Source organism: Mytilus edulis, chromosome 12 (assembly GCF_963676685.1).
Source record: "Mytilus edulis chromosome 12, xbMytEdul2.2, whole genome shotgun sequence".
Classification (NCBI taxonomy): Eukaryota; Metazoa; Mollusca; class Bivalvia; order Mytilida; family Mytilidae; genus Mytilus; species Mytilus edulis.
Genome location: NC_092355.1, coordinates 81,232,208 through 81,259,558, shown reverse-complemented (window position 1 = coordinate 81,259,558; position 27,351 = coordinate 81,232,208). Strand labels below are relative to the sequence as shown.

The window sequence follows — 27,351 nt, the reverse complement described above, 5'->3', positions numbered from 1 at the left end:
AGTACACTTGGTACAATCAAAAACCTGATAATAAATTGTTCAAATAAGGCCTTCGAAAATAGTGGAATTAATTACTTTTGGAGTGTCAAGAACTCGTTGGAAGTACTTGATAAATTGCATGCTTATATTGGTGATTTTATATCTGTTAAAGTTTTGATTTTTCTACCCTGTATACCACATAATTTGCCTCACATTCTCATTAAGAAAAAATTCACCCACCTAATTAAATGGGCATTTAAAAAGTCTGAATGTGAATATATATGTTCAACTTAATTACTCTTTTAGGTAATTTTTTGGTAGCAATAAAAAAACAAAACTTTGTCAATTGGACATGCTTTGATACTATATATGCCCTTGAATTTTTACTAGATAACATTTTTGTTCGCTTTTGAGATTCCGTATATCGTCTGCAGGTTATCGGAATTCCAATTGGGACTAACTGTGCACCACTTATAGCGGATCTGTTTTTGTAATGCTATGAGTTACAATTTATTACAAAAATTTAGCAAAGACTGACTATCGAAACAACATATGATAAAATCTGATAATTAGAATGTGATATGCCGTACAGCTTTTCCCCATGGTTTGTACTCTCCCCTGAGGTACTCTCAGTTGAAATAACTTCCACAAAATAGCGTCAGCGTTAAAATATTTATCCAAAGACAGTGTATTTTATAGATATTTGTAAATGTGTTTATTTCTTATCTTTTTAATAGGAAGTTGGTATAAACTCAACAATTGAGATAATTTAATCGGTTAATGTAAAAAAAATGTATAAAAAATTGAACGCAGCAGAGCTAGATGAAAAAAAAATGAGATATTTCGTGCTAAGAATTAAAATATGTTTTATTGAATAGAGAAGAAGTGGGTTTGGGTCGCTAGAGTTACTATCTCCAGCTTTATCATTAGAAAACCTGGAGACAAAATTTTGTGAATCCGGATTAGGCTAGTCCTTCCGATACCGAATTACGGTTAGAATTATTCCCGAATTTAGTGACGTATTTCACATGTTATCAATGGCTACACACCACAGAAATTCGGCAGGACAAGGCAAAAAGAAAGTTCAGGTGACTGACAAGCTATCACAAATGTTTGGTGCAAAATATATTTGTTTCTGAAGAACTTAATACATATAGAAAGACGTGGATACTTTTGGACAATGTACTTTTTTATTTAAGAAGTCAGAAGAGTGAGATAAAAAAAAAAATTATACCAAACACATACTATGAATATGATACATGTGTAGCTGCGGAACCGTAGCTCTTAGTCTGGTCCTTATGATATTGTATGACTATTTGCCTACCGTATCTCTTAGGTCCTCGTGATATTTTTTTACTATCTTTAGACCAGTAAAAAAATATAAGGACCTAACTGATAAGAGCTACCAAACAAGGCACTTTTTTCTATCCAAGTCCATGGAAAAATCCACTAGGCCATACTTAAAAATATATTGGTTTGCCCAAACCCTACCCAAAGGTTGAGACAGTGGGTAGGTAGGTAGGTAGGCATTTTCTTTTTTTTTTCAAAAAAAGAAATTGAAGTATCAGATGTTTATTAGTCTTCATGCCTATTTGATTAAAAAAAAATTCTTCAAATCAGGACAATAAAAGAATTTGAGTAGGCAGTTTTTATTTTCTGGGTAGGTAGCGTTAGGGCAAACAAACCTATTATTTATTATGGCCCTATCAATGTATATTTATGTAAATGAAAAGTGTTATTTACATGCAAGTTTTTCAGATGTTTTATTTCACTTGATTTCCAGTTTTGACGTTTTAAAATTTCTTGTTTTTGTGTTAAAGTAGATGTGCGTTCTCCGTTTTTGCCCTTGTGTTTTTGTGTTGGTACTTTTTATTTCTCGTGCTTGTCCTGTATTTGATTCAAAGGTCAACCATACTAATTCTGCCCAGATATTGTATGTGTATGGTACATATATGCAATAAAGTCCATGAGATTACTATAAATTATATATTTTTCAAAACCAGGTGCAACTTATGGACACAAAAAAGTTGACTGCAGGGTTATCATTTCTGTTAAATTATGACTGCATAATCAAGTATTTTTTTCATTAATGTTTATGATTTTATTTCTCATGCTTGATGTTTTCCTGATTTTCTTAGGCCTGTTTATGTGACGTATTATGGTTGTCCGTCGTCAACATGTTGGAAATTTTCAATGAATCTTTGGTGAATTTTGTATATCTATTGACGTGAGCTCCTTTTCTTTTTTATAAATTTTAGATGTTACATGTCCAAGTTTGGGTTTTTTATTCATTACAAAAAGTGGGATTTCCCAGTTTTCAGACAATAACTCAAAAACAATTTTACCAAGAATCTTTGGCACATTGTTTACATATATATTGACATGAGCTCCCTCTGGATTTTTATAAATTCTAGAGTTTATGTTTTTAAGTTATCAGGTTCTATTCATTACAAAAAGGGGGATTTTTCCAACAATATTTTTTAATTTTAAAAATGCTTTGAGTAGTTTTCCTGAAATTTTAGTGAATTGTTTATACATCTATTGACTTAAGTGCCCTTTCAATCTTTGAATTTTTATAAATTTCAGATTTTAAGCTTACTAGTAATGGGATTAAATTAATAAAATAAAAATTCCTAAGGGTTCCACGGAACCCAGTGTCTCGCCTACTTTTGCTGTTAATCGCAGACTCAACAAAAATGAGGAAAAACATCAATAAAAATTTCCCTCTCAATACTGTCTTTTGATTGAAAGAAGCTTCCAAGTAGGTAAAAAAATCCAGGATACATGTAGTTTATGAATCTAATAAATGTTTTATAAACTTTAACTGCAGACTGTATGTAATGTTAACTGGAAGAAAAACTAAGTCCAGTTATAAGTCAAATATGGAAAAGTGGAAATTTATTTTTACAAAATTTTCTTCTTGATACTATCTTATGATCATAAACATGCTTCTGTCCAAGTTTGGTACAAATCAAGGATAGTTTATGAAAGTTATTTAAATTTTAAAAACTTTAACTACAGAGTGAATGTAATGTTTTCTCGCAGAAAAACTAAGTCCATTTATAAGTAAAATATGGAAATGTGGAAATTTATTTTTACAAAATTTTCTTCTTGATATTATCTTATGATCATAAACAAGCTTCTGTCCAAGTTTGGTACAAATCAAGGATAGTTTATGAAAGTTATTAAAATTTTAAAAACTTTAACCACAGCGTGAATGTAATGTTTCCTCGCAGAAAAACTAAGTCCATTTATAAGTAAAATACGGAAAAAATGGAATTTTATTTTTACAAAATTTACTTCTGGATACTTTCTTATGATCACAAACAAGCTTCTGTCCAAGTTTGGTAGAAATTTAGTATAGTTTAAGAAAGTTATTAAAATTTCAAAAACTTTAACCACAGAGTGAATATTTGTGGACGCCGCCGACGCCGATGGAATGTAGGATCGCTTAGTCCCGCTTTTTCGACTAAAGTCGTAGGCTCGACAAAAAGGTTTTTTTTTTAGTTTTCTCTCACAGCTTGGAAATAATGAGGACCATTTCTGGTGTATCACTGTTATAACCAGATCAAAGATCCTGGATCAATGGAACACATAATTGCAGAATATTAATGACCCACTTATTAACAGTTTCATCTTTTTTATTTGTTAGGTTTCTTTTGTTATCCGAGATGAAGTTGAACGACATCACAGATCTGGGATTAACTCCCTTCAGTTTGACCCACTTATTAACAGATTATACTCGGCTGGGAGAGACTCCATCATCAGAATATTTAACACAAAGACCAACAAGGTAAGAACACATTATCAAACAAGAACAAGGTAAGAACACATTAACAAACAAGGAAGAAAGGAACACATGGAGGTTGTTAGAAACACGAAAAACATGTGCGATAACAAAGACACAGATATAAAATAACACTAAGAAGGCAAACACAGATAAAAGGAACCAAAAAAAAAGGAATCAGGTGAAAATATTGCAGATGAAAATAAAAATAAGAGGACACCTGGACACACAACACAAGAAACTGAAATTGAAACAGGAATAAATTGACGAATGTAGGAACAGATGTAATGAGGACAATACACTTTATAAAAGTAGGAACAGTTTAACACACAGACAAATAAGGGAAATACTAAAAACCTACAAAAGTACAATGTAAACATATACAAAAAAGAGCAGAGATGACAAATCAGAAAGAAACAAAATAAACTCACAAGTTAGGAACAGACTGACAAATACAGTAAGAATATGCAAATGAACACATTAAGAACACAACTGAAAAGAAGTTAAATACATTAAAAATGCATAAAAATAAAATCCAAGAACTAGTTGAAGTAGGTAGGAACACACAATAAAATCCAAGAACTAGTTGAAGTAGGTAGGAACACACAATAAAATCCAAGAACTAGTTGAAGTAGGTAGGAACACACAATAAAATCCAAGAACTAGTTGAAGTAGATAGGAACACACAATAAAATCCAAGAACTAGTTGAAGTAGGTAGGAACACACAATAAAATCCAAGAACTAGTTGAAGTAGATAGGAACACACAATAAAATCCAAGAACTAGTTGAAGTAGGTAGGAACACACAATAAAATCCAAGAACTAGTTGAAGTAGGTAGGAACACACAATAAAAGACCACAGACAAATTAAGAACAAAAAAATAAGAAGACGCACATTATTACAGAAAATGTAGGAACACACAGCCAAACAAGGTAGGAACACACTAACATATGAGGTTGGAACATACTGACATACAAGGTAGGGACATGAGAACAAACCAAGTAGGAACACACAAGCATACAAGGTAGGGCATGGGAACAAACAAGGTAGGAACACACTAACATATGAGGTTGGAACATACTGACATACAAGGTAGGGACATGAGAACAAACCAAGTAGGAACACACAAGCATACAAGGTAGGGCATGGGAACAAACAAGGTAGGAACACACTAACATATGAGGTTGGAACACACTGACATACAAGATAGGGACATGAGAACAAACCAAGTAGGAACACACAAGCATACAAGGTAGGTACATGAGAACAAACCAAGTAGGAACACACAAGCATACAAGGTAGGTACATGAGAACAAACCAAGTAGGAACACACAAGCATACAAGGTAGGTACATGAGAACAAACCAAGTAGGAACACACAAGCATACAAGGTAGGGACATGAGAACAAACCAAGTAGGAACACACAGCCAAACAAGGTAGGGCATGGGAACAAACAAGGTAGGAACACACTAACATATGAGGTAGGAACTTACTGACATACAAGGTAGGGACATGAGAACAAACCAAGTAGGAACACACAAGCATACAAGGTAGGTATATGAGAACAAACCAAGTAGGAACACACAAGCATACAAGTTTATGACATGAGAACAAACCAAGTAGGAACACACAAGCATACAAGGTAGGGACATGAGAATAAACTATGTAGGAACACACAAGCATACAAGTTAGGGACATGAGAACAAACCAAGTAGGAACACACAAGCATACAAGTTATGGACATGAGAACGAACCAAGTAGGAACACACAAGCATACAACATAGGAACATGTGACCCAAGAAGAAATACAGGGATAAACAAGGTAGGAACACACAGTCAAACAAGGTAGAAACACAGTAACAAAGTAAGAAAATAGGAACAAACAAGATAAAATAAGGAGACAAGGATTGAAGAAACATATGGTCAAATTAGGTAGGATCATGGACAAAAAGGTAGGAACATAAAAGTCTCAGGTACTGGTAAACATAGCGTGAAATGATGAAGTAGAAAACACAGATATTTGAAAGTAGAGATGGGAAGTATGCATAGGGAAATAGAACAGAAAAACGCAAACTCACATGTTAGGAACACACAGTTGAGAGTTACATACTTAGGAATATGTAATTAAAGGCATACTGAATACAATGAAGAAAGTAGGAACCCTTTAAGAACACATTATAAAGAAGGGACACATTAACAGAATATTTAATTATTAAACATCATTGCAAAGTGTGTTGTTGATGTGTTCTAAAAACTGCTATTCAATATTGGTATGTGCGATTCTTTGTAGGCTACATTGTACAGGTTGTAAATTATTTCCATTGTAGGATCCATACATGTTATTTCCGTTGTAGGATCCATACATGTTATTTCCATTGTTTCCATTGTAGGATCCATACATGTTATTTCCATTGTTTCCATTGTAGGATCCATACATGTTATTTCCATTGTTTCCATTGTAGGATCCATACATGTTATTTCCGTTGTAGGATCCATACATGTTATTTCCGTTGTAGGATCCATACATGTTATTTCCATTGTTTCTATTGTAGGATCCATACATGTTATTTCCATTGTTTCTATTGTAGGATCCATACATGTTATTTCCATTGTAGGAACCATACATGTTATTTGCGTTGTAGGATCCATACATGTTATTTCCATTGTAGGAACCATACATGTTATTTCCATTGTAGGAACCATACATGTTATTTGCGTTGTAGGATCCATACATGTTATTTCCATTGTGGAACCATACATGTTATTTGCGTTGTAGGATCCATACATGTTATTTCCATTGTAGGATCCATACATGTTATTTCCATTGTAGGATCCATACATGTTATTTGCGTTGTAGGATCCATACATGTTATTTCCATTGTTTCCATTGTAGGATCCATACATGTTATTTCCATTGTAGGAACCATACATGTTATTTGCGTTGTAGGATCCATACATGTTATTTCCGTTGTAGGATCCATACATGTTATTTCCGTTGTAGGATCCATACATGTTATTTCCATTGTAGGAACCATACATGTTATTTGCGTTGTAGGATCCATACATGTTATTTCAATTGTAGGATCCATACACAGTGATTGGGAAAGTCGTGCGCCCTGCGCCTATAGCGCATATTGACAAGAAATGGCGCATACAGTGACAAATGTAAGCGCCCACGTGGCGCACGATATTTTTCACCGAAACGCTTAGAAATCGTCAAATGGATTTCCGATCGTGTTCCGTGCCGCAATGTGTGTGTACACAACTGTGTAATGTTCCTCCAATTATAGGAGCACCTATATATTTTAGGGACGTCTCGGGTTTTTCCCTATGATAATAGAACCATGCGGTTTAACGTCTCGGGTGTTTTCCTATTGTAATAATAGAACCATGTGATCTAACTGAGAACCGGAAAAACGTATTTAACCATCATTCATGATATATTTTTTTCATAAACAACTTTAAATTTGTGAAATTTGGCTAGTACAGACGAGATTTAACTCTTAATAATAATCTCATTTAGTTTAGCTTTCTATTATTTCGATTGAAGAACCCAAAGACTTTTTAGGAATATAGTTTTTGTCTCCAAAAAAGGCGCTTAACTGTCCTTGTCATTTTTTGGTCTTTGGCTCGTTTTGACATTTTGTAAACATGACTTCAGCGATTTGTTGTTTTGTTCTATGAATTAATGGTACTCTATACTGTTATTCTTGCCACACCGTGATGAAGTTATAATAATACAAGAAGTGCAGAGGAAATGCCTGAAATGTCCTCTGATACGGAACGTCTGGAATAAGTATGGTATCGACCAAGACCCAAATTTAATGTACAAAAAAAAAACCATGAACATGAACACGGCAACAGTACCAGTTTAAACATTGTAAATAAATTTAACGGTTAACTTAAATATTGTTCGGGTTGGAAGAAGTTATTGTATATTCATTGAAATTGAAATTACAAAATCACAGGAACAATACCCATGATTTTATTTAAAATCATAAAGGTAAGTACAAACATCTCTTTGCCAAAATATACTGATACATTTTTTTTTTACAAAAGTCAATTTAAATGGCCCACTCATTTGACAACATGGCCCATTATTTTTTAAAATGGCCCATTAAATTTATTTTTGAGGGGCCCTGGGCCCATAGAAAAAAAACCTTCCAGATCACTGCATACATGTTATTTGCGTTGTAGGATCCATACATGTTATTTCCATTGTAGGATCCATACACGTTATTTCCATTGTACATGTAGGATCCATACATGTTATTTCCATTGTAGGATCCATACATGTTATCTATGGAGCACCATACAGACTGGGTGAATGATATTGTCCTCTGCTGCGGTGGCAGAACATGTAAGTTACCTTATTTATCTGTGTATAGTACACAGTTATGTATAATATGCAGTCCCTTTTCATCTCTACTAAATCTGGGAAAAAGTCTAATTGTCCTAAAGGAAAAATAGGAATTTGGGACAAATTTTATTCATACTTCAGGGATAGTGTATTTGTTTAATCAGGGTTTGTGGGAATAAAAAGCATAAAATGTAAACTTAATTTTTATCAGTTAACCATCAAATTAAAAAAAAAACTGGCCTAAAACAGGCGAGATACTTGGGTGTGTGCACTCATGTATTTCATTTATATTGTAGACAAATTGTGCTGAATTCAAACTTAATTGGAAACTCTACTGATACTCTTTACCTGTCAACTAGCTTGGGTTTTAAATCTAGTAAAAACCAGAGTTTATATTCATGTCATTTGAAAGTTGTTTTCAGCCAAATGTACATGTAATGTTAAAATAATCAATGTCTTTGTCATGTATTTATTTTTTCAGTAATTTCTGCATCAAGTGACACAACAGTTAAAGTATGGAATGCTCACAAAGGTTTTTGTATGTCAACATTACGTACTCATAAGGTATGTATAATGTAAAAAAAAAGGGGGGGGATAAACAGTCAAAGTTTGGATTATATCACAGGTCAATGTATATCAACTTTATGTACTCATAAGGGATATATAACTTGAACACAATGCTTATAATCACAAAAATATCATAATTACCTGAATTCTCCATCTGTATGTGGAAGGTGACTCATGCATATACACAAGTTGGGGTATCTGAGGCCTATAGTCAAATTCTCCATTTATTGTGTCTTACTTCCTGGGTGAAGAAAGGCCACAGGTAGTTGAAATTAGGCTAGGATAAGGTTAAGGCCCATGTATGGTTTTAATTTGAGGATACGGTTAATGTCCTTGTTTATTATTAATTACAGGATTATGTGAAGGCACTAGCTTATGCCAGAGATAAAGAACAGGTAGCCTCAGCAGGATTAGATAGAGCCATTTTCCTGTGGGACGTTAACACACTGACAGCTCTTACTGCTTCAAATAATACAGTTACCAGTAAGTCTAATTAAATAGACATATATCCAACCTATCATTTACATATACCCCACACTTCATAAACATATCCTACTGTGGTAGAGTGTTTAACATTAATATTTATTTTCTTTTAGAATAATTAATATTAATTAGTAGTTTTATTATATGTTTATTAAGAGTTCATCAATTCTTCTATTCTCTTATATCTTAGTACAGTTCTACTCTATTTTAATCCTTTTATTCTGTCCAAGAACCCTATTACACTACCAATTGTCATTGACATATAGCCCACATGTCCTTGACACATACCCCACATGTCCTTGACATATGCCCCACATGTCCTTGACAATTACCCCACATGTCCTTGACATATGCCCCACATGTCCTTGACAAATACCCAACATTTCCTTGACATATGCCCCACATGTCCTTAACAAATACACAACATGTCCTTGACATATGCCCCACATGTCCTTGACAAAATACCCCACATGTCCTTTACAAATACCCCACATTTCATTGACAAATGCCCAACATCTCAATAACATATATATATACCCCAAATCACTTTGAAATTTTCCTCATAGATATAGGAAGATGTGGTATGAGTGCCAATTAGACAAATCTCCATCCAAATAACAATTTATAAAAGTAAACAATTATAGGTCAATGTACAGCCTTCAACACAGAGCCTTGGCTCACACCGAACAACAAGCTATAAAGGCTCATGTTTGTTAATTGACATCATTTTATATATTTTAGCATCAAGTTTAAATGGAAATAAGGATTCTATCTACAGCTTAGCAATGAATCCTCCGGGTTCTGTCATAGTGTCAGGGTCTACAGAAAAGGTGTTGAGGGTTTGGGACCCCAGGACGTGTCAGAAACTGATGAAATTAAAGGGCCATGCTGATAATGTAAAGGCCTTGGTCCTAAATAGAGATGGTACTCAGGTGAGTAAGGTTCCATATCACAAAGGGAAGGCTTGGATTGAATTGGGGGGTAATTTCTGCAAACATGAAGGAATGGGGCGCAAAAAAGGGGCAAAAACAGACATACTTCTAGTTTACAGAGTCCAGACAATAACTTGTGAACATTAAAGTATGGATCTCTCTAAAATTGTACTAAAAGGTTCTATACTTCAAAGGGGAGACTGTGATTGAGTTTGGAGGTAATTGCTCCAAAAGGGGGTAGGCAAACAGTTGGATGGGGGATTTTTTTGAAGAAAAGAACAAAAATGAGAGATCAATTACCTTATTGCAATTTCAGAACAATATGCCTACAGATATTAACTGCACTTGTGCTTTTTTCATGGTACTTATTGTCGCGTATTATGTATTTCAAAAATGTTCGTGGGTATTTATTTTTCGTGATTTTATAATTATTGCCTTTCAGTTCAAGTTGAAAGGTTTGATTTAGATTCGCGTGTACTGTGGATTCATTTATTTTCTAGGCACCAATTTTCATGGATCGATGAAAACTTGCATGTTCGTGGATATTTAATTTCTTGGTTTTGGTAAAGTCTGCATACATTCCTTAAGACAATTTGTAATTCGTTGAACATTTGAATTCTTGGTTCTCCTGTATCCACGAAATCCACGAAAATTGGTACACAACGAATATTAATGAATCCACAGTATTTATTTTCGCGATAATAAACTAACCACGAAATTCGTGAAAATAAATACACCACGAAATAAAGTACAATTAAAGTATATCTGATATCAGGAGGCCAATTAGTATTGCAATACTCATCCAATGTCATTATAGGTACTATTAATATGACAATAATTTTTGGAATTTCCCGGACTTAACAATCATGACAATCCTGTTGTGTATGTCACATCACTTGGTAATTTATATTTGAATACAGTGTAACCTGTCTAATTCTGACTTCTGAGTGTTCCAACATCCTGCTTTAACCTGAGTGTTTCAACATCCTGCCTTAACCTGAGTGTTCCAACATCCTGCCTTAACCTGAGTGTTCCAACATCCTGCCTTAACCTGAGTGTTCCAACATCCTGCCTTAACCTGAGTGTTCCAACATCCTGCTTTAACCAACACATTTCCATGATCCCAAAATATGTCTATCTTGCAAAATGAGTATTTGGACACCTTGCTTATTCTGACACTTTTTTCTGGTCCCCCAGTGTGTTCGATAACACAGGTTACACTGTAATAGTAATTATCTTTGTATGAATACAATATTTGTTTCAGTGTTTGTCTGGCAGTTCTGATGGAACAATACGACTGTGGTCTCTAGGACAACAGAGATGTGTTTCTACGTTCAGAGTACATGATGAGGGTGTTTGGACCTTACAGGTACGTGCCAGGTACTCAGATGTTTTAAAAGGCCCTTATTTATAGCAAAGCTGCAAGACTTTCTAAAACTTCATTCAATGTGACTTTGTCAATTTGTCAAATATTAAAGTCATGTGTTCAAGGTGTGAAAGTTGTTTTTATTGCACAATGAGTTCTTCCTCACATTAAATAAAAATTTAACAAGAGGGACAAAAGGTACAAGAGGGACAGTCAAACTCATAAATAAAAAACAAACTGCCATGGCTAAAAATGCAAAAGACATGCATATAAACAATAGTGCACATGACACAACATATAAAACTAAAATATAACCAACACGAACCCCACCAGAAACTAGGTCTCAGATGCTCCGGAAGGGTATGCAGATCTTGCTCTACATGTGGCACCTGTCGTGTTACTCGTGTTATAACAAATCCAGTAGGTCACATTCATGAAAGGGAAGGGGATTGTAGTTACGACATAAGGAACATATCCCATATCATCTGTGAAATGGTTATTCCTTAACGGTCAACCAACTTGTGATGGCGTCCATAAAATTTACGAAGGGGTGATTTCAACTTCACCATTTGGAACTCTTAACAACATGTGCTTTAAAATAACTAATTTTTTCCAATTTTTCTAATTCAAAATTGATTTGAGAGAGTAAATTTAAAAGAAGTAATAGTTTTGCAAACACTCATTGTAGTGTATATATGTCAAAATAAACTCATTTCTCTTAATTATTACATTATTACTATTTACTGTGATTATTTCCAGGCAAATGATTCATTTTCTGTGGTGTATTCTGCTGGACGTGACCGTAGAGTGTGGGCAACTGACATCAGAAATCCAGAATATAGAACTCTTATTTGTGAGGAGAAGGCACCAGTCTTAAGGGTATGTAGTAGTAACTAACAGGAAACCAGAGTATAGAACTCTTATTTGTGAGAAGGCACCAGTCTTAAGGGTATGTAGTAGTAACTAACAGGAAACCAGAGTATAGAACTCTTATTTGTGAAGAGAAGGCACCAGTCTTAAGGGTATGTAGAAGTAACTAACAGGAAACCAGAATATACTTTCCAGCTTGAAAATATGTGAACAAGTGGAGTAAAATATCAAAAATAGTAATCTCTTCTGATGATTATCAGTCAATGATGTTTGGGATGCAGTTGTACAAGCATTGGCACATCTGATTGTCAGGAAGATTATTTGGCTCTGCTCTCTCAGTCATGATCTATTGACCTCTGAACATTTCATATGTTAAAGTTTTGTGATTAGGTCAGTTAATGGAGAACCAGGTACGATATCCCAATGATATTTGGTATGCAGTTGTAAGAGCATTGGCTTGTATTATTTCTTTGCAAATTATTTTGCTTTGTACATTTAGTCATGATGCACTGAGGCTTAAATTAAAATATTGTTTGTTTGCCCTTTACCGACCGACCCTATAAATTCGTTCCGCCTGAAAATCTTTTATTTGTATTTACCAGCAAGATTTTATTTTATTTTATTTTTTCGTTCCTACAAAAAATCTTATATTTGTATTTACCGCTCAAAACGTTTTTACCGGAATCCTCGGGTTTTATCTTTATCGTATTAGGTCTAGTCCGTTTGGTATCACGTGAGCGTTTGACACGCACACTTGCATTTAGAGTTTGAAATCGATGTTGAACGCTATGAAATCATGATATGACGTACGTTAACTCTGTATCTTTATACTTGAAGAGCAGGGTTCATTTACAAAAAAGTTCGTTTAATACAAAATTAGCAACGTGTGTACAAACTATTTTGTGTAAACGGACGTTGTATTCTATGTAGGGATGGCCTTTTGTGATCCGTAGATCAGGATGATTATGTTAACAATGCCTTCGACCAGCATTGCTATATTATTTATATCTGACATGAACCAAAGGTTACAAAAGCCTGTAAAGTGGAGAATATTTGGCAGTAAAATCGCCCAAGTTTTCCATACAGATCATTTATAAATGCGATGTAAAATACGTGACAATTGAGTTTAAGTCTTGTAGCATTTTTATTGGAAACATAGGCACACACGGAAATTTAAACACTATAGGGACCTTTTCTACTAGTAATGTATGTCTGCCCGGACATATTTTACCAGGACAAAGTTATCTCTTACAGAAATCTTTAGGTAGAGGTAAGCGTACAAGGTACGTAGTACAGAATATTAGTTCAAGTTCCAGGCATATATAAATGTTGAAAATATGCGGCACAGCTCTATATTTTGATATTTGAAAACAAAATAGTAGTGCATATGAATTAACTTCACATTCTACGTGATATTTTTTTTTCAAAACGTAGTCCCAGAAATTTATTAGCAAAAGCAAAACAGACAAAAATGACATTAAGCAGATTTTGTATCTATAAAATAAAATATTATACCAACCTGCCTGTCCATGAAAAAAAATATACCGAGCCAAGTTATTTTTTGGGGGGGAAAAATAAAATATTTTACCTACCTACCTACCCTGTTTCAAAACATAGGGTCGGAAAAGGGCAAACAAACAATATTTTAATGTAGGCCTGAATATTTTGCATTTTGTTACTTTAATTTTAACATTTGCATTTATATTAAAAATGACATTGAGGCGAGGCATACATGTATCTCTGTTTTAAAAGTTTATTGAACTAAGTAATAGAAACAGATGTTTTCAATTCTCTAATATTATTTTTCTAGTTACAATTATCCCTTAGTAGCACTGTATACCTATCTTGACTGGTTACCTGCTATATTTTACTGGTTTACTGTTATATACTATCTTGACTGGTTTATTTTACCGTTTGAATTATCCAATAGTAACCAGTTTTACTTAACATGTTGACTTGTTATCCACTTTACTGATCTTTGATTGGTTTATTTTACCGTTTGAATTATCCAATAGTAACCAGTTTTACCTAACATGTTGACTTGTTATCCACTGTACTGATCTTTGATTGGTTTATTTTACAGCTTGAGTTATCCAATAGTAACCAGTTTTACCTAACATGTTGACTTGTTATCCACTGTACTGATCTTTGATTGGTTTATTTTACAGCTTGAGTTATCCAATGTAGAACAACCATCATTATGGGTAGCGACAACAGACTCTTGTATCAAAAACTGGGTAAAGTATCATACTTTTGTTTGATATTAAATTAAAAAAAGCTTTAAAAATTAAAACTAAAATTGCATATTAAGAATAAGAAGGAAAAATAAAAGAAATGAAAATGTAACTAAATATTTAAGAGATCATTCCAAAAATTTTACAAAAGATCCAAGAATCGGGGAACATGATAGATATAGATAGGTTTGCTGATAGGAAATAAAATCAATTCCAAAATAGCTTCTTTTTCTTTGTACATATTTATGAGTGTTACAATTGACCTCCTACTTATAAATGCACATGTATAGCCTTTTCAGAAACGTTCCAAGTATCTATTTATATATTTTTAGCCTTTACAGAAAGTTTCCAAGCGAATGTCTGGTGGTTATGACAACGATACAGTTTCACCTATTTATACACAACCAGATTTTACAATTAAAGGTAGACTATAAACATGTTTACTCTTTTAGCTGAATTTTGTCTCTAAATGACCTTAGATCTACTCCAAATTACCTCATGATGTCAAGCAACAATCACTTTTTATGCCCCATTTATGGGCATTATGTTTTCTGGTCTGTGTGTCTGTGTGTCCTGCTTCAGGTTAAAGTTTTTGGTCGAGGTAGTTTTTGATGAGGTTGAAGTCCAATCAACTTGAAAATTAGTACACATGTTCCCTATGATATGATCTTTATAGTATTAATGCCAAATTAGACATTTTACCTCTTTTTCATGGTCCCTTAGACAGGCCTCGACAATAACGCTTGTCCGATTGTCCGGAAGGTCGGACAAGTAAAAGCTATACCAAGCTTGTCCAATGGGACAAGTAGAATCATTCTGCAGAAAATAAATTTTAATCCAACTTTGATGAACAAGGTATAATTATTAACAAAAAAAGAAGAAAAGAAGATTTGTTTGACATCTTTCCTTTTTAAACTGAAACTAATTGAAACTTTTTATTTCTCAAGACCCCTCAGACTTGCAATCAATAATTTAAAACTGGTTCTTTGTCAAGTACTTTTAACAGGTAAAAAGCCCACTTTTCTCGGAAACCAGTCTTACCGATCCCATTCAACTATGCGCTTTTTAGATAAGGTAACTTTAAAAGACAGTTCGTCACCAGCTCGGAAATGATTCGGCTCCAAGTTTAATGGACAGTTGGGCACAGTAGGAGACATATTTCATAGACATGATTAATAGACAGTTTGGCAAGGCAGTAGACATTTCTGGTCCAAGACAAATCAGAACCTCTTTTCCTACCTTATTTTGTTGCTTTATAATAGTTAATACCAATGTCCATACTGTATTTTTTAAATAAGAATGAGGAAATTATTTACCATAAAAATCATCAAATCATGTTTGATCTTATGTAGAAAAAATAATACTTGCAATGCAGTGACCTATCGTTGTTAATTTCTGTGTCATTTGGTCTTTTGTTTCATTGACATTCATACCTCATTTTCTTTTTATTGATTGCATTTGAATAAACTTTTTTTCAACTTTTAAAAAAATAGGATAAAAATCCAATGAGTGTACATTTAGAGGCCAATCAGATGGTGCCTCATGTGCAAAGTATAATGAGACTTTAGCATTGATAAAAACTAGAACCCAAGTCCGGTGACACAACTAAATTCAGTTGTTCATGGCTCATATCTTTTTAATAAAAGTATTTCAAAGGATATAAATCAAATTCTGTTCAATTTTTTTTTAATTCATTTTGTTCCTTGAATCAACTTGAAATGCAAAAAAGGTTAATATTAAGATTTGTTTTGGACAAGTTACAATTTTATTCGGACAAGTAAGTTTTGGTATGTACTTGTCCTACTGGACAAGTTGGAAAAAAAAGTTATTGTAGAGGCCTGCTAGACATAGAAAATGATAGTGCGGGTGGGGCCTCCATGTACTAGGGACACATTCTTGTTGAAAGTCTAAATTTCTGTCCTTATCCAATTTAACCTGTTTTACCTGTGGCAGTCCAAAATTTCCCGTTCTTCATTCTGGTTGACCCTTAATCTAGGAACAACCTATTAAATGAATTGTTAATTTGATCGTGTCCTGAATATGCATGAACTATTGTCCAAGGGACATCAACTAAACAATCTTTTAAGCAACAACTAATGTTGTACCAGAGGATTCAGACTTCTAATGACCACTTGTTATACGACCGCAAATTTTGAAAAAATTTTCGTCGTATATTGCTATCACGTTGGCGTCGGCGTCGTCGTCGTCGTCGTCGTCGTCCGGCGTCCGAATACTTTTAGTTTTCGCACTCTAACTGTAGTAAAAGTGAATAGAAATCTATGAAATTTTAACACAAGGTTTATGACCATAAAAGGAAGGTTGGTATTGATTTTGGGAGTTTTGGTCACAATATTTTAGGAATTAGGGGCCAAAAAGGGCCCAAATAAGCATTTTCTTGGTTTTCGCACCATAACTTTAGTTTAAGTTAATAGAAATCTATGAAATTTTGACACAAGGTTTATGACCACAAAAGAAAGATTGGGATTGATTTTGGGAGTTTTGGTTTCAATAGTTTAGGAATAAGGGGCCAATAAAGGGCCCAAATAAGCATTTTTCTTGGTTTTTGCACAATAACCTTAGGTTAAGTAAATAGAAATCTATGAAATTTAAACACAATGTTTATGACCACAAAAGGAAGGTTGGTATTGATTTTGGGAGTTTAGGACCCAACAGTTTAGGAATTAGGGGCCAAAAAGGGACCCAAATAAGCATTTTTCTTGGTTTTCGCACCATAACGTTAGTATAAGTAAATACAAATCTATGAAATTTAAACACAAGGCTTATGACCATAAAAGGAAGGTTGGTATTGATTTTGGGAGTTTTGGTCCAAACAGTTTAGGAAAAAGGGGCCCAAAGGGTCCAAAATTAAACTTTGTTTGATTTCATCAAAATTGAATAATTGGGGTTCTTTGATATGCCGAATCTAACTGTATATGTAGATTCTCAACTTTTGGTCCCGTTTTCAAATTGGTCTACATTAAGGTCCAAAGGGTCCAAAATTAAACTTAGTTTGATTTTAACAAAAAATGAATCGGTTGGGTTCTTTGATATGTTGAATCTAAAAATGTACTTAGATTCTTGATTATTGAAGTTTTTTGGTCCAGTTTTCAAATTGGTCTACATTAAGGTCCAAAGGGTCCAAAATTAAACTTTGTTTGATTTCATCAAAAATTGAATCCTTGGGGTTCTTTGATATGCCAAATCTAACTGTGTATGTAGATTCGTCATTTTTGGTCCTGTTTTCAAATTTCAAATTCTACATTAAAGTCCAAAGGGTCCAAAATTAAACTAAGTTTGATTTTAACAAAAATTGAATTCTTGGGCCTCTTTGATATGCTGAATCTAAACATGTACTTAGATTTTTGATTATGGGCCCAGTTTTCAAGTTGGTCCAAATCAGGATCTAAAATTATTATATTAAGTATTGTGCAATAGCAAGTCTTTTCAATTGCACAGTATTGTGCAATGGCAAGAAATATCTAATTGCACAATATTGTGAAATAGCAAATTTTTTTTTAATTAGAGTTATCTTTCTTTGTCCAGAATAGTAAGCAAGAAATATCCTATTAGCAAGAAATTTTTTTAATTGGAGTTATCTTTCTTTGTCCAGAATCAACTTAAATCTTTGTTATATACAATATACAATGTATATACACTTTTTACTACCAACTGATAAATTTAAATAATCTTTACCATTCAGTGATAACAAGCAGTTTTTTTACATCTTAATATTTTATGATGTATTTAAATGAGTAGTTATTGTTGCAAACTCCATTAGAAATTTGAATTGATATCAGTTTTGAAAAAGGGAAACGGGGATGTGAAAAAAAAGGGGGGGGGGGTTAAATTTTTCTCATTTCAGATTTCATAAATAAAAAGAAAATTTCTTTAAACATTTTTTTGAGAGGATTAATATTCAACAGCATAGTGAATTGCTCAAAGGCAAAAAAAACCTTTTAAGTTCATTAAACCACATTCATTCTGTGTCAGAAACCTATGCTGTGTCAACTATTTAATTTTAGATTTAAAAAGTTTGAAGAAGAAATCTTTAATTGATTTGTAAAATCTTGGCATTTGTTTTGTGTAAAAAAAACCCATGTAATGTCAAAAATTTTATCACAATCCAAATTCAGAGCTGTATCATGCTTGAATGTTTTGTCCATACTTGCCCCAACTGTTAAGGGTTCGACCTCTGCGGTCGTATAAAGCTGCGCCCTGCGGAGCACCTGGTTTTATATGAGTAAATGATAGAATGTGATATATTTATAGGTGGGTCCAGTATTAGACAGTATTATGTATTGAACGACAAGAGACACATTCTGACGAAAGATACTGATGATCATGTGGCGCTGTGGGACGTCTTAACGGTATGTTTAAAAAAAAAAATTAAAGCTCATTCTGACCTTTAAAACCACAGAATATGTGGCATTATAAAGGCTTTCAAGGTCATATAAATTGTTTTATTTTATAACGACATACAAGGTCATATATAGTTCTATTTTATAACGACATACAAGGTCATATATTGTCTTCCACTACTTTTGAATATCTGGTTAGGAGGCTGAGTAATGGAAGGTCATTTGGCATTATGTGACCTTTTAATAGTACATGTATTTATTGAATTTTGAGGCAATTCTTGCATGTACATGATGTACAAATGGTACTAATGCTCGAGGTTTTATTTTTATTGTATGGCAGAAATGCAGCTGACATGTCTCCTTGAATACAAGTTTAAAGAAAAATACATTTTAATTGTACCTTCATGGGCAATTATCTGTTTTATTTTAAATCAAATGAAGAGATTGAAGTATCATGTTGTGATGACTTTTATAATCGTCTTTTATCTAGGTCATATCTAAGTCAGTTTAAACTTCCTCTGATTGAGCTGATGGGAACCTGATCAGACAAGATCTAAAACACAAGGCATGAGGCAACCTTTGATTCTTATATTATTTCTTCTAGGCCAGGAAAGTTGAAGATTTAGGAAAAGTAGATTTCGAAGATGAAATAAAGAAAAGATTTAAGATGGTTTATGTACCAAACTGGTTTACTGTAGATCTGAAAACAGGGGTAAGTCAGAAAACTTGGATATTGAAATATTAGAAATCTTTGACATTGAATGAAATTGATAATAAATGTTCCAAATTTCTATTTGTTGTAACCATGCACTCTGATTAATTTATATTATTTCTATGCTTTTCAGTTATTAACGATACACTTGGATGAATCCGACTGTTTTGCCGCCTGGATGTCAGCCAAAGAACTGGGTCTAGTTGCTGCTAATGAAAGTACAGATACTAAATGTAAGACCAGTAATTTTTTTGCCAATTTTTTTTTTTATTACCGACAGTGGACTTCCACCAGAGTCTGTACTGAGGACAAAACTTGATACTAAACAAATATAAAAGACTTCAATGAGCAGGATGTTTGTTGTCACATGTGAATTATCATAGAGTTGATTGTCATAATTATATCTCTGTTTCACTTAAACTCAAACAAATCTTTCTCATGATTTGATCTGATGTTCCTGCCAAACAAATAAAACAGCTGACATTCCTCACAATAAAAGGAAGGGTGACACTGATACTGAAAATAAAATATGATTAGACCAAATTATGGTCTTCTCTTCTGCTCTTCATAAATAAATCTGTAAAAACAATTAGTATGAAAACCAGTTTCTGAAAAAAAACTCCATTTTCCCTTTCAAAATGCATCTGAATCTGATATAAAACATAAAAATCAGAAGATGTGGTATTATTGACAATGAGACAACTTTAAACCAGAGACCAACTGCATAGCAAGCCCTGACATGACACTGTAAAAATTAGGATGTTCTATACGGTAAGTAATAAGTTTAAGGTACAGCCAAACAAAATCTTTGTACCTTAGGATTTTGTAAAATCGGAGGACATTGAATTAAAAAACAACAAACATGCTAATTTTCTTGGAAAAAATACAGACATTTAAGTGGATATATATTTTGTTTAAACAGAAATTGTGTAACGCAAGCCTTCAATTTTGATTACTAAATAATATCTTGATTTATTTTCAGTAAATATTGGTCAGCAGCTTCTTCAAGCATTACTGGAACACTGGCCTAAAACACATATATTTGAAGGTCAAGGTAAGGTGACACTGGTCTTTAACATGTAAGTAGATAAGGTCACACATCAAAGGTCATTTAAAGATAACATAAACCACCGATATTTGTAGTTCAGGCCACACTTGCTTTAAACACGTGTATTTGCCAATTAATCATAATTTAAAGGTTAAGTCAATTGTTAATATTCAAGCCCAAAGATATCTATTATCAGTAGAAGAAATCAGGTAAGATTTGAAAATGAATATAAGATTTGAAAATGAGAATGAATATAAAAATCATGAATTTAATGATTTGAAAAATATTACCAACATTTGAAGAATTGGCAGTGCTGAATACAGTACTTTTCAAATTTTACTTTAAATTGGTATATTCTTAAAATAATTCATTGTTTCTTTTATGTAAGTGAGGTGAAATGTTTTGCTTTTACATCTATTATTTGTACTCCTGTCATATTCACTGAGGTTTAATGTCGAGTATTGATATTATTTACAGAAAATATAAAGCTGCTTTACTTCTGAGTTCCTGGTCATATTCACTGAGGTTCAATGTTGAGTATTGATATACTAATACCCTACACAACAAAATTGCGGAGGGTATAATGTTTTTGACCCGTCCATCAATCCTGTTCATGGTCATATTCACTGAGGTTTAATGTCGAGTATTGATATCATTTACAGATAATATAAATGGTATGATGACAGACAGTGGCGCTGGTGATGCCTGTCAACCTTACTTCTGTGTTCCTGGTCATACACCTGTGATATTCTGTGAGGTTGGAGGCCGAGCTCTATTCAGACTACTAGCCAGAGATGCTGGTGGTGACACAGAACAAATGTTACTGAATGAGACAGTACCTTCCTGGGTGGTGGATGTTGTCGTTCATGTAGGTCAACATCTTTATTATTTATTGTTAGAAAAATGCAAGTGGTCTTTCTAAAAATGTGTATTGTATACAGTGATAGAAGCATATTCAAAACGATTTTTTCTGTACAGAATATTAAGCATTGAAATGTTTTATTTGAAATTTTCTCATTTTGTATTTGACAGAAAAAGATACTTTCATTAAGGTTTCAAAAGTTTATTTCATCTTAATGTCACAAAGTCCCTTGAAAATATTCAAGCGATAAAAACAAAGAGATGACTGCTTTGTAAAATTAAATCTTAGTCAATTAGATGTTTGGTTTTTTTTTGCATTGAGCATGGAAACAGTTGATGTGTCAAAGTCTCAACACAATTAGAAAATTATGCACCTGTAGGAGGGCTTCATCTGGTCTCTAAACCATTATGTTTACTTGTTAAGCGAAAATCATAGACTTCAGACATTGTAGCTTATAAATAAGAAAAGTGACTTTTGTATTTTTCAGAGAAATACACCAAAATCCAACAAGATACCATTCTTCTTACAACCTCATCCCTGTACTGGTATTAAAACAATCAAAAAGTAAGTGTTATATATCTTCTTACAACCTCATCCCTGTACTGGTATTAAAACAATCAAAAAGTAAGTGTTATATATCTTCTTACAACCTCATCCCTGTACTGGTATTAAAACAATCAAAAAGTAAGTGTTATATATCTTCTTACAACCTCATCCCTGTACTGGTATTAAAACAATCAAAAAGTAAGTGTTATATATCTTCTTACAACCTCATCCCTGTACTGGTATTAAAACAATCAAAAAGTAAGTGTTATATATCTTCTTACAACCTCATCCCTGTACTGGTATTAAAACAATCAAAAAGTAAGTGTTATATATCTTCTTACAACCTCATCCCTGTACTGGTATTAAAACAATCAAAAAGTAAGTGTTATATATCTTCTTACAACCTCATCCCTGTACTGGTATTTTAAAAAACAATCAAAAAGTAAGTGTTATATATCTTCTTACAACCTCATCCCTGTACTGGTATTAAAACAATCAAAAAGTAAGTGTTATATATCTTCTTACAACCTCATCCCTGTACTGGTATTAAAACAATCAAAAAGTAAGTGTTATATATCTTCTTACAACCTCATCCCTGTACTGGTATTAAAACAATCAAAAAGTAAGTGTTATATATCTTCTTACAACCTCATCCCTGTACTGGTATTAAAACAATCAAAAAGTAAGTGTTATATATCTTCTTACAACCTCATCCCTGTACTGGTATTAAAACAATCAAAAAGTAAGTGTTATATATCTTCACTACCTACCATTATTTCTGTCAACATACATCTTACAATCTCATATCCTTAAACAATTTAAAATCTAAAAATTATAAAAGATGTTTTTTATTGTCTCTGCAGAACAACAGTGTGTTTTATTATACCACTCAAGATAATTTATTCATGCCCAGAAATGAAAATAATCAGGTTAGACTCATTAGAGCTATAAAAATTATCACCTGCGGGAAACAGAATCATCTGAGTACCAAGATTTAAACAAACTGTTCTCTTGGAAAAAGGTTTAAAACTCTATTCACTGATGCAGCTGTCCACATTCCCTGCAGTAATTTGTTGTCTTCTCCTACCAATGACCTCTACAGTATGTTTGTCATGAGTCCAATCTTACCAATGACCTCTAAAGTATATATTTTATCTTCTTTACCTTTAAAGTATGTTTGTCATGATTTCTATCTTTTACAGAGACAGATTGTCAGCTAGTGATATGATACAGGTCAGAAAGGTCATAGAGCATGTGTACGAGAAAGTTCTTGGTCAGGGGTCAGAAACTGGGTCACAGTCAGGAGGGAATGGTGGAGGAGAAAAAACAGAGAAAGAAAAATCATCAGATTCAGCAATGACAGAAGAGAAAGTAGAATTATTGTGCAATGAACAGGTAAAGAGAAAGTAGAATTATTGTGCAATGAACAGGTAAAGAGAAAGTAGAATTATTGTGCAATGAACAGGTAAAGAGAAAGCAGAATTATTGTGCAATGAACAGGTAAAGAGAAAGTAGAATTATTGTGCAATGAACAGGTATAGAGAAAGTAGAATTATTGTGCAATGAACAGGTAAAGAGAAAGTAGAATTATTGTGCAATGAACAAGTAAAGAGAAAGTAGAATTATTGATCAATCAACAGGTAAAGAGAAAGTAGAATTATTGTGCAATGAACAAGTAAAGAGAAAGTAGAATTATTGTGCAATGAACAGGTAAAGAGAAAGTAGAATTATTGTGCAATGAACAGGTATAGAGAAAGTAGAATTATTGTGCAATGAACAGGTAAAGAGAAAGTAGAATTATTGTGCAATGAACAAGTAAAGAGAAAGTAGAATTATTGATCAATAAACAGGTATGGAGAAAGTAGAATTATTGTGCAATGAACAGGTAAAGAGAAAGTAGAATTATTGTGCAATGAACAAGTAAAGAGAAAGTAGAATTATTGATCAATAAACAGGTATGGAGAAAGTAGAATTATTGTGCAATGAACAAGTAAAGAGAAAGTAGAATTATTGTGCAATGAATAGGTATGGCATCTGAAATTAAATGACACGATAAAAAATATTCTAATTGTAATTGTAACGGGCAAATGTTCATTGATTGTAACTTGATCATCATCCAGTTAAGCAAGCAGCAATTCTTAAAATAAAATGTGAATATTTTTAAATGTATCAAAATCAACAACTTGACATGATTTAACTCTAAATTCCAGAATATTCTTAACATTTTGTTGTTTCAAACAGAAGTTCATACTTTTGTTAATAATTAATTTATTCAGATTTTATGAAGAAACAAATTCTTTCTAATGTCTTCCAACAAGGAAAAACATTAGTCAAAGGGAGATAACTCTTGAATTTATTTACACCAATCATAGATCAATGTGAATTTATTTACACCAATCATAGATCAATGTGAATTTATTTACACCAATCATAGATCAATGTGAATTTATTTACACCAATCATAGATCAATGTGAAAAAACAAACAAAACTTATTTAAGACGGTCATTAGAAAGGAGTATACACAGTAAAGCCATACAGATTTTTAATAACAAATGAAATTTATGTTTAACTTGAATATTTTATTTGTTAAGTCTGTGCTTTTTGGGTTTCCTCAACCTAGGCAGGGCTTTGTAAGAAAAATTTGAGTTTCACTTTCTCATATCTTTTTATTTGCAGGTCTTGGATGCCAACATGGACTTAAGGACAGTGAAACATTTTATCTGGAAACAGAGTGGAGATCTAACGTTACATTATAGACCCATATCTAATAAATGAACACCAAACACTAAATATATAGTAAAATGAATTTAGTAGGAAATTCACAATATTGGAGATCTCATCAGTGTTACAAATATAAAAGACCTTTGTAATATTTAGTCGGAAATTCACTAAATGGGAGATCTTATCAGAGCTATATATATACCTGAAAGATCTTTGTGATATTCACGAAGTTTGAAGTTGGAGGACTGATATTGTTAAACCTTTAGAACTGATGTAGAAATCTCATACAGAAGATCTTTGTGGTATTCACCGAGGTTAAAGTTGAAGGACTGATATTGTTCTGATATAGAAATCTCATGCAGCAGATCTTTGAAGAAATGTTTGTGCAATAGAAATGTTGTAGGACCAGCTAATAATGTGGATGTAAGACATTGTAGATTGGCATCACACACCACACACATTGTATAACTACTATAAGTCTGATATTGAAAGTTGTTTAATGTATGTAACTTTTTAATAGATTTAAACTATATACATTTTGTAGTTAGAAGTGAGCAATGCATCAGAATGTTCAAGTTGACATTATAGCATTGGAGAAAGTTGATCAAAATAGATACTGAGGGACTGATTATTTGTTGCATGTATCTTAGTGAATTATTACGAGAAATCCCTCCCTTGAATAAAATTTATTTTCTAACATAAAATTATCTCTTTTAAATCTTAGGATGATTCATGCCACATGTCATTTCTGAAGATGATTGAATTTATATATATACTTTATTCTGATAAACCGTTGTAGATACAAAGGTACATAGAAGAACACGGACATTATATAATAATATAAATCTGGACATTTCAGAATTTTAGTATTTTTGAAGCATGTTCTTGAATTTCTTTTGTCGTTTCTAATCAAATTAATTTTTGTTTTTGGGGCAACAGTTAGACTCAGAATCTTAGAATGGATTTTTGTATTAATGACTGTCACTGGCCAGGTTTAGATTATATTGTTCTATCAAATTATGGCTCCCCCTATCAGAAAAACATCCTAATTTAAATTGTTTTTATAAATGATAAAAATAATGAAGTCAGTGTGAACTTCTCCCTCTTTTGTCAAAACTGTTATAAAATTTGAAAAAAATTGCTACATTTTATGTTATAGTCTTTTCAGTCAAAATAGTGTAGTGTCGTTAATTCAAAGAGAGCCTTTATTATCAGATTCTAGTACTATAAGGTGGAAAATAGTTGTAATGTGTTTAAGTTTTTCTAATTTTTAAACAGTAACTTAATGAACTAGAAAGATCATATACCAGTGTTCTCCCCAGATATTTCATATAGCATCCTGCTAATCAAGGCAATTTGAAATACCATCATGTTTCTAAAAATTATAGCCTCACATCAATAACACAATTTATAAGAAAATCAATTCAGATATCATCACATTCAGAAATATAGCATCACATTATTATGATGCTAAAAGGCCCTGGGGAGAACACTAGATAATTTGATAAATAAATCTAGTAAAAAAATCAACAAAACAGAAGATCTTATTGCATGAAAACTTTTGTTTTATTCACTGAGGTTCAAGTAGGAGGACTGATGTTGCAATCAAGATTATACTATTCTTTTGAATAGATTGTTTGTGAAGATCAAGAGAGAACAAGAAAGTGTGGACCTAGAAAACTCTGCAAAAATTCTTAACTTTATAGTATGATTAATGATATAATTTACACAAGAGACTGAAGGCATTAATTTGTTGTTTATGTTTGTTTTATTTTGTTATAAATAAATTATTTATTTTAATTACATTGAGTTTATTTATAGATAATTTCTAATGTTCATGTGTATTAGATAGAAATGATTCTAGTATCTCTGGAACATATTTGTGTGCAAGGACAGTACGGAAAATATTTGTGTACAAGGACAGTACGGAATATATTCAGTTTCAGCTTGTCAGTTTTTGTATTTAAATAAGAAGATGTGGCATAATAGCATATTATCCAGGTTGTCATACAATACCACTGATTATTTCTCAATCTGTGTGGTCACAATCCTGCTGCACTTCTCACCATGTTATAGCAAGTATCCTACCACATGGTGCTAGAGTTCTCAAAACAGATTTATGATATCAAAATAAAAAGATGTGGGATGATTGCAAATGTGACAACACTCCACCAAGGACCAACTGACATAGAAGATAACAAGGTTACTATACAACCTCCAACAATGAGCAAAACACCCATACTGCATATAAGACAGTTAACTTTAAAACAGTTTTTTTTATATTTCTTTTCTTTGTATTTTAATGATGATTTCTTGATCTTATGAGTATTGTGTCTTTCTTCCTTTATATGCCCCAGCCGTAGCTAAGGGGAGCTTCAAGTTTTACACTTGTCCTATTGTTTCTTTCTTCCTTTATATGCTCCAGCCGAAGCTAAGGGGAGCTTCAAGTTTTACACTTGTCCTATTGTGTCTTTCTTCCTTTATATGCCCCAGCCGTAGCTAAGGGGAGCTTCAAGTTTTACAC

The 27,351-nt window shown here is 32.8% G+C and overlaps 1 protein-coding gene and 1 long non-coding RNA gene across 2 annotated transcripts; both read left to right on the top strand.

The window, feature by feature from the left end:
• The first annotated feature begins 998 nt into the window (after window positions 1–998).
• LOC139499209 (WD repeat-containing protein 48-like) lies at window positions 999–26,630 on the top strand. The gene is made up of 18 exons (XM_071287886.1): window positions 999–1,067; window positions 3,632–3,772; window positions 8,052–8,127; window positions 8,609–8,691; window positions 9,048–9,177; window positions 9,919–10,109; window positions 11,374–11,478; window positions 12,235–12,354; window positions 14,514–14,582; window positions 14,912–15,002; window positions 18,849–18,946; window positions 19,542–19,649; window positions 19,783–19,882; window positions 20,632–20,703; window positions 21,360–21,565; window positions 22,047–22,123; window positions 23,308–23,500; window positions 24,783–26,630. Exons 1-18 carry the CDS (start codon window positions 1,008–1,010, stop codon window positions 24,879–24,881), a joined length of 2,019 nt encoding a protein of 672 aa, XP_071143987.1. The 5' UTR covers window positions 999–1,007; the 3' UTR covers window positions 24,882–26,630.
• LOC139499210 (uncharacterized) lies at window positions 4,149–5,556 on the top strand. The gene is made up of 3 exons (XR_011658150.1): window positions 4,149–4,321; window positions 4,602–4,699; window positions 5,204–5,556. It is a non-coding gene; the product is annotated as an uncharacterized lncRNA (long non-coding RNA).
• Window positions 26,631–27,351: the final 721 nt, after the last annotated feature.